Consider the following 8,272-nt stretch of genomic DNA (forward strand, 5'->3'; position numbering starts at 1 on the left):
CTGGCTGATCTCTTCACCAAAGCTCTCCCATTAAGCAACCATCGTCGACTTACTTATGGCATTGGTATGCGACAACTTGCTTTTGTTGAATAAGAAAGTTAATGAGCTCTTTAAATAATTAAAAAAAATGATGTTGTACTCTTTTTCCTTCATCTATGGTTTTATCTTTAAATAAAATAAGGTTTTCCTAGATAAGGTTTTAATGAGGCAACAATTGTTGATCTTGCAAGATCACAGAAAAGTATAGATCATAATTCTATACAAATTTTATATTATGTAAATATTATGATGAGCGAGGAGGAGTATTGAGATCATTAAATATAGTCGGCGCTCTCCACAGTATTTATTGTAGAATACAATAAATACTATAGCTACAGTGTTTAGAATCTAGTGGAGAAGTATTTTTTATCTTCTCCCCTTTTTCTCTTCTTGTATACGAGATACAACCAGATGAATAGATTTTTATGTGTGAAGCTCTCTCTCCTTAGAAACCCTCTTGTGTGTAAGACTTACTACTACTCTTGTGTCTTTCTAATCATTGTCAACAGTTGAGAAATAATAAAACCGACAAAGTCCAGAAAGATTTTTTGGACGGGGGGTATTCTTGTGAGTAACTTTCACTGTCGCGAAAGCCTGCCCATATCATCGCAATTCACTAATGCGTGGCATCCAAGTATCGATTCGCAATTCACTAATGCGTGGCATCCAAGTATCGATTCGCATTTCACTAATGCGTGGCATCCAAGTATCGATTCGCAAGCATTTGTTAAAAGCCCAAGAACGAATCTCACATTCCTCAGAGATTGAGGTGTTCCGACAAGTGAGTGGAGTCGAAAAGGAAATTTGATCTGTGACGATAGCATCGAACACATCTTGTTGAGAAGAGAGAATCAGATTCTGGTGTACGAGTAGCCATGGAGACAGTCCCTGTGAATGTGAGGAACGCTCTTGCAGTGGTGGTAGCGTCCGTGATTGTTTACAGCGTGATCAAGTTTCTCAGGGTTTCCGTATGGCAGCCACTGCGATTGCGTCGCATCATGGCTAAGCAGGGCGTGAGCGGGCCCCCGTTTAGGTTTGTTCGTGGGCAGTTCGTGGAGATGTGGAAGTTTACAGAGTCGTTCCCTGACGCTTTGCCGATCGACGATTTCGCGAATCTGACACCCACTGTCACGCCTCAGAACGCCTTGTACTATCCAAAATACGGTAGCAATCAGTTGAAGTTGATGATTTTCACGTTTCTAGCTCGTCAAAATGCGCGACTTGACCATGTGCTACGATTCTTGTCAGTTTTTTGTGGCGATGTGTGCAAAGATTAAATGCCCAATCGTTTGCAGGAAAAATTTATCTATACTGGTGGGGAACAATAACCCGATTGGCTGTGCGGGACCCGAAGATTGTGAAGGAATTGATGGTCTCAAATCACGAGTCATTGACTAGATTGCAGAGTGAGAGCCAGTTTCTCGCAGAAGTGGTGGGCAAAGGATTGCTAACTCAGGTCGGAGAGAAATGGGCCAGTGAAAGACGCACACTCGGGCCCTTTTTCCATCAAAAATCGCTCGAGGTATCTACGAACTTGTTTAGAGCTTTGAAGGATCTGCACATTGTTCAAATTCTGTGGAGTATTAGCTCGATTGTACACGTAAAGTGAGACGAAGTAATATTAACACATGTCTATGGCGCGTAGGGCATGGTGGGGGCCATCATGGAAGGAGCAGCTACAGAATTGCAGAAGTGGGAGCAGGAGGTAGAGGAACGAGGTGGCACGGCGGAACTTGACGTGGAGCCAGACCTTCACAAGATTTCTGGAAGAATTATCTCCCGCACGGCTTTTGGTGACGAGTTTGAAATAGGAGAGCAGATCTTCAAGTTTCAGACGCTACTTTCGCAGGAACTTTTAAAGGGATTTCGCAGTACAGCATATTGGCTTGTTCCTGGTTACAGGTAATAATTTCGTCTTCCACCATCGTCTTCTTCAAGTAAATGCACGGGTAATGTTTCTGTTATTCTGCTAGTAATGCCATTGATTAGTGCCACCCGGTTACGTATGTGCAGAAATCTTCCTACAAAGAGAAACAGATCGATGAACCTTTATGGTTCCCAGGTTGATGCCCTTGTTCGTGGAATTATTAACGCCCGACGAGAAGCTGTTCAAAAGGGGGTAACAAGCTCTTACGGGGATGATCTTCTGGGGCGGATGCTCACGGCTGCAACTGAGGGATGGAGCGCCAACACGAAAGAGTTCAACCAGTTGGCTGTGTTTAACAACTGCAAGCTTTTCTACTTTGCTGGTCAAGACACGGTTGCGAACGCAATTGGCTTCATGATACTAATGCTAGCATTGTATCCGGAATGGCAAGATCGTTGTCGCCAGGAGGTGACGGAGATCCTTGGCGATGAGCAAGATTGGCGTGCTAGTGATATTTCTCGCCTCAAAGTGGTATGTCTTCTGCTCCTTTCTCATAAATAGCTTTATGGATTTTAGTCAAGTTGGCGGTTGGAGATGTGTGTTGCGAGCCATTCGGAGATTTATGTTTCGATATGGGGTTCAGGTGGGAATGGTGTTCAACGAAACCTTGCGAATCTTTCCACCTGCTTCTACACTTACGAGAGTGGCCGCCAAGGATTTGCAGTTAGAAGGTCTGTTTATACCTAAGGGCATGGCTATCGAGTTTTCCTTGGCGGCAATGCACCAAGACAAAGACTATTGGGGCGACGATGTTGGAAAGTTCAACCCTGAAAGATTTGTAAATGGTGCGGCGAGCGCGTGTACTCATCCACAAGCGTTTTCCCCTTTCGGACTAGGTCCAAAGTTTTGCATCGGGAACAACTTTGCAGTGATGGAAGCAAAGATCGTCTTGGCCATGATGCTTCGACGGTTTCAGCTCGTGCTTTCTCCGAATTACAAGCATCACCCGACCTCCATCATGGTACAAAGCCCCAAGTTCGGCTTGCCAATCATCCTCAAGGCTCTGAAAATCACCTGAAGACTAGATCTCATGGTTCCTGGGGGAGTGTAGAGATGATAATTGTCTTTTTCTAATTAGCTGGAGATTAGCTTCGGAAGGTAATTCGCAAGGGCCATTAAGAAGGGCCACTGAAATGTGCGACGATTGCTAAACTGGAGCTTGGAAGTGAGAAACTTGGCTCTGGAATCACGAACATGCAGATCATGCCTTCGCTCCGTTTTTGCCAGCACTGTAATGCAACCCTCTACGGTGGATCCAGATGATGAGATGTAGTCTCGTTCTCTGCATTACCACCCAGTCCATTAGCAGGCATGGTTGGGTGTCTCTAGAAGGCATAGTGAATACTCCATTTCTGTGTCCTTCTAGCTTACAATCCTATATATATATATATATATATATATAGAAGTATGTATAAATGTACTTTCATTGTAACTATTTCTCTCTGTTCCTGTAATACTGCTAAATCTGTACTCTACAGTTTCTGATCCATCTTTGCGTAATTGCTCACCCTGATAACAGTTCTTAGAAGAGGTGCTTATATTCCTTGTTCAGTAGGTTAAGAAGCTTTCACAGGATATAAAATGTGGCAGGTAACCAAATATTCTTCTACTTTTCAGTATAGTACTCAGCTCCATCTCATTAATCAATAACATATGAACTTGTCAAATTTTAGTGATAACAACCACAACGTAATTCTGCAATAGTAATGCAGGACCGAGTTCTCATGAAGCAGAATCAACCAGAAAATGTCTTAATTGAGTTACAACATATTCCATTGCCTGAAGAACCCAGTATAATTTGATATGAAATTGCAGATGGGCAGCAGTTTATATTGGGTGCTTTGGGGGTTTTCAACACATTGGCAACAACTAATTTTCAAAGGAAATCAAATAAAATAGAACATTGTTCTGTAAAGTTAAAATATTATTAAAAAAGAAGAAGAAGATATAGATGCATGCAATAAAGTGCAAACATAAATAATTTCTAAAACCAAATCACTTTAATTTTTTAGAAAGAAAATGAGAGAGAAGATGATCACAAGGACAAAAGGTTGCTCCTGATCTGCGGCAACTTTTTTTTTTTATTGTTGATAGAAAGTCCAGGCCACCTTAGATCCCCCCCACCTCCTTTCTCCATATTTTTTTTTTTTTTTTTTTTTTTTGTGATATGTTTTGGAGATTCCAATCTTCACGGTGTGTTTTATTCCTGTACGTGTGGATGTGTGGCTATATTTATTCATCTTCATTCTGTCAAACTGTTGTGGCAGAATCTTTTTTTTGTCATTAACACATAAAGTTGAGGTTAGACATCATTTGGCAAAAGAGCGTTGGTACAAGAAGGAGCTCCATTTTTTGTTGGTGGTGCTCTAGGTTTATTGACTATAAGTCACGGCAACAACTTGTTATGTTTTGTTCCTTTTCCTTTTTCTTGTGAAGTGTTGGTGTATCATCATACAATTATATAATGAAAATATATATTAAAAAAAAAAAAACGATTTCTAATTAATATTCAAGTAAATTGAGGTCTTGAAAATGGAGTTTTGAAGGTCTTGAATATTAATTAGTTCAAGTAAATTTAGGTCTTGAAAATGGAGTTTTGAAGGTCATTGAGGATTTCTAAGATCTTTAGCAATCTACTAATTAAATTGAAGTGAAACATTTGTATGTGGATAATAGACTTGATTTCTAACATATATGTGAATTTTGAGAGATATTAAATAATGGAATTAAGAGATTTTGTCTTGAAGAGATTGGCATCAAGATTGGAGGAGGCTAACCCACATCCAAGCAAGTTTTTGGATTTATCATCTACTTGGTATGTGTGATCTTCAAATTTTTTTTGCATGTTTCTAATTTAGTTTTTACAAGGTTTGCAAAGTTTGAGTCAAAATCAACAATTTAATCATTTGTTATTGAATTTTTTAATCTACTATAGGATTATTAAGAAGTTTATTTAAGATTTAGGAATTAATTAAAGATTGATAAAGATTGGTTTAGGATCTAGGATTTAATTAGGATTTGATTAAGATTTGATTAGGATTCTTTTTGGATTTATTTAAGATTTGATTATGACTCATTAAGCTTGGTGTAAGATTTAGGATTTCATGAAGATTTTATTAGGATTTAATTAATGTTCAATTAGAATTTCAATTAAGATTTGACCTAAGATTTGATTGAGATTTATTAAGATTTTAATTAGGATTAAATTAAGATTTATTTATAATTTATTTAGATTTTCTATTTTTATTATTTATTTAAGATTATTATTACTTTTAAAGGCTTATTTTTATATTTTTTTAAAGATTTTTTGATATTTTTTTAAAAAATTAACTTTTGAATTTTTGAATTTCTTTTGTAACTTCTTTTTAAATTTATTTTTGATTTTTTAAAGTTTGATTAAAATTATTAAGGCTTATTTAAAGTTTATTTAAGATTCTATTAGACTTGATAGAATTATTGTTGAATTTCTACTAATCTTCCACAACTAGATGCTTGGTGCATTTTCAAGCAAGAATACACCTAATACATCAGCGTTTGGTTGTGGTGATACTATAATGAAAAGTCAAGGTGTTTTTTTTTTTTTTCTTTGATGAAAGAGAAGAGTATAGTAAAGTTGGCATTGGAAGGCAACTCAATTGTGGTCACCAAGAGTATGCTTGATTTGCCTTGAGTGTGGAGTGTGGAGGAAGTGTTGAGATTAAAGAGGTGTTAATAGCAAGAGATTATCAAAATACAATTAAAGTACTGCAACCAATGTAGCCTTTTTCAATAGAAAATTTTAGTAGTACTCTTCTTGATCAAAGGTATTGCAACTGATAAAAAGAAGAGCAAGCTAGTTGTTACTATTTTTTAGTAGTTGGAGCTTGTCAATTGTGTTTTTTTTTAATGTTGATATAGTGTAGTGCTAAGATATAGTCCACTATTGTCATGATGTAATATGGCTAATGGATGAAAAGAAATGATATTGTAGAAGATCTTATTTTAAAATATTATAAAAAATTATCTGAAAAATATAGATAATAGTCAAAAAGATAATAAAACTAAAAAATAAGAATACTATCTTTTTGTAAAATAGACTTCTATTTGCTTTGTAGGACCATAAATAAGGCAAAACAAAGTAGATTAGAAAATCAAATAATATACACATGTATAAGGAGAAATTAAGAATAGAACTTAGCAAAGTTCACCTCAAAGAGCCAAGAATTGATATCCCAAGAGGACTAGTTGTCAACATGAGTCGAAATTAGATCCCAAGGCAAAAAACTATGTACCTATGGGAACTTTGGAGTTCTTTTGTAGATTAAAGAGTAGATTTTGAGAGGAAACTTGAGAAGAGATTTTTAAGCAGTTGTTTCATATCATTTGAATCAATATTGAGATTTTGAGAGACTTTCAAAGTTAGTAATGTTTTTGGTGGGATTAGGATTTGAAAAATAAAAATACGTTTATAAATTTGAGGGTTTCTTAAGTTTTGTGGTGTGTATATGGATGAAATTTGGATAATGTATTGATGTGCTAGTTATAAATATGTATGAAAATTTTGAGATCAATCAAACAATTAGATTGAAGTATATGAAGGTTTTTATAGGTTGAGGTTTCAGAAATTCGAATTTGAAGGTTAGTGAGTATTTCTAAGATCTTTAGCAATCTATCAATTGGATTGAAGTGATTTTTAGTTTTTTTTATGGATATTAGATTTGATTTTAAATATTTAAATGAAATTTGAAAGTAATTCAAAGATTCAAGAAGGAAATATTGGTACTAGAAGTTTAACATTCATATTAGAATAGAAGGCCGTTCAATATTCAATTGGATTATCTTACATTTTTTTCAATTGATAAGTGCAATTGATTTCATCTTTCGTATACTTGTTCTTAACTAAGACATTAAGTGAGAAAATTTTGAGTTGATATCAATAATTTGATTATTAGTTATTGAAGTTCTATTTTATTATAGGATTTGTTAAGAATTTGTTTAAAATCTAGGATTTGATTTAGATTAGGATTTGTTTAGGATTTGATTTAGAACTTATCTAAGGTTTGTTTAAGATTTAGAATTTTATTAGGATTTTATTAGGATTTGATCTAAAATTTGATTAAAATTTAATTAGAGTTTCAATTAGGATTTGATTTAGGATTTGGTTAAGATTTAATTAGAATTTTAATTAGGATTATATTAAGATTTCTATTTTTAATATTTTTTTAGGATTCTTTGTATTTTTTTTGTGACTTCTTTTAAATTTATTTTGTGACTTCTTTTAAATTTATTTTGATAGGATAAAGTTTGATTGAATTATTAGAAATTACTTGAAGTTTATTTAAGGCTCTATTAGATTTGATAGAATTGTTATTACATTTCTATTTACCTTCTATAGTTAGGCACTTAGTACATTTTAAAGCAAGAATACACCTAATACAAGAATGTTAGATTTATTTTTTTCATCTATTCTTTGGCTCCATCAATGGCAGTTCTAGAGCAAAGTACAAAGATTGTGTGGCTACAATTTGATTATTGTTGCCATTGATGCACTGTGGCAACATCTTCTTTATTTGATGATTAGTAGAAAATTGATATTTCTATCCTATCATTGAGCTGTATTCAAAGCTTGTGTAGAAGAACTTACTTATACAATTCAACTGATTCAAGTGATTTTTTTTTTTTTTTTCATAACAAAGGTAGTTTTTGTTTCTTGGCCTAACACTTGTAGGTAGATTATTATTTTTATTGGTCAAGGCTCTTCTAACTTTGACTACTTTTTTTGTACTACATTTTTTTGAGATGCAAATATCAAATAATCAAATTAAATCCATTGTTGTTGTAAAGTGATTGACTCAACTTTGTGGTATTAAGTAGTGTCTAAGACACAATTCAACAAGGGTATTGAGGTGCTTTATCAATAAGATTGATTTAGATTTCTACAAGAAAAAAATAAGAATACGTTGCTTAATCAATCATCACTGCTATAAAAGAACCTTCTTTGAGCTACCATCAACTTTCAAAGAATGAGCTTCTCAAATTGGATGATTAGATAAATAGATAGATTAGGATTAGAATTGAATTAGATTAATTGGATAAATCATTGAATTTAAATGAATCAATTGATTGAATGAATTTTAATTCAAAAAATGATTGTTGGATGAATTCTTTTATTAGATAAGTATTGATTGAAAATAAATAAATTTTTATTTACAAATAAAAAATTATTTTCAAATAAAAATTTATTTGTGTATAAGAATTTATTATTGAATGAAAATTTAACTTAAATGATGATTAATAATAGAAAATAGAAAATAAAATAAAATAAAA

The 8,272-nt window shown here is 33.9% G+C and overlaps 1 protein-coding gene across 1 annotated transcript; it reads left to right on the forward strand.

Moving 5' to 3' along the window:
* Positions 1 to 810: 810 nt before the first annotated feature.
* LOC112279045 (cytochrome P450 72A15) lies at positions 811 to 3,420 on the forward strand. Its single transcript, XM_024513104.3, has 5 exons — positions 811 to 1,203; positions 1,335 to 1,561; positions 1,685 to 1,941; positions 2,053 to 2,437; positions 2,550 to 3,420. Exons 1-5 carry the CDS (start codon positions 915 to 917, stop codon positions 2,982 to 2,984), a joined length of 1,593 nt encoding a protein of 530 aa, XP_024368872.1. The 5' UTR covers positions 811 to 914; the 3' UTR covers positions 2,985 to 3,420.
* Positions 3,421 to 8,272: the final 4,852 nt, after the last annotated feature.

This window comes from Physcomitrium patens, chromosome 2 (assembly GCF_059467195.1).
Source record: "Physcomitrium patens ecotype Gransden chromosome 2, ASM5946719v1, whole genome shotgun sequence".
NCBI lineage: Eukaryota > Viridiplantae > Streptophyta > Bryopsida > Funariales > Funariaceae > Physcomitrium > Physcomitrium patens.

Excerpts from the sequence above, each read along its gene's own strand:
- LOC112279045 (XM_024513104.3), top strand. The coding sequence starts at position 915 with ATGGAGACAGTCCCTGTGAATGTGAGGAACGCTCTTGCAGTGGTGGTA. Across the intron at positions 1,204-1,334 it reads CTTGTACTATCCAAAATACG|GAAAAATTTATCTATACTGG; the intron begins GTAGCAATCAGT and ends AATCGTTTGCAG. Across the intron at positions 2,438-2,549 it reads ATATTTCTCGCCTCAAAGTG|GTGGGAATGGTGTTCAACGA; the intron begins GTATGTCTTCTG and ends TATGGGGTTCAG.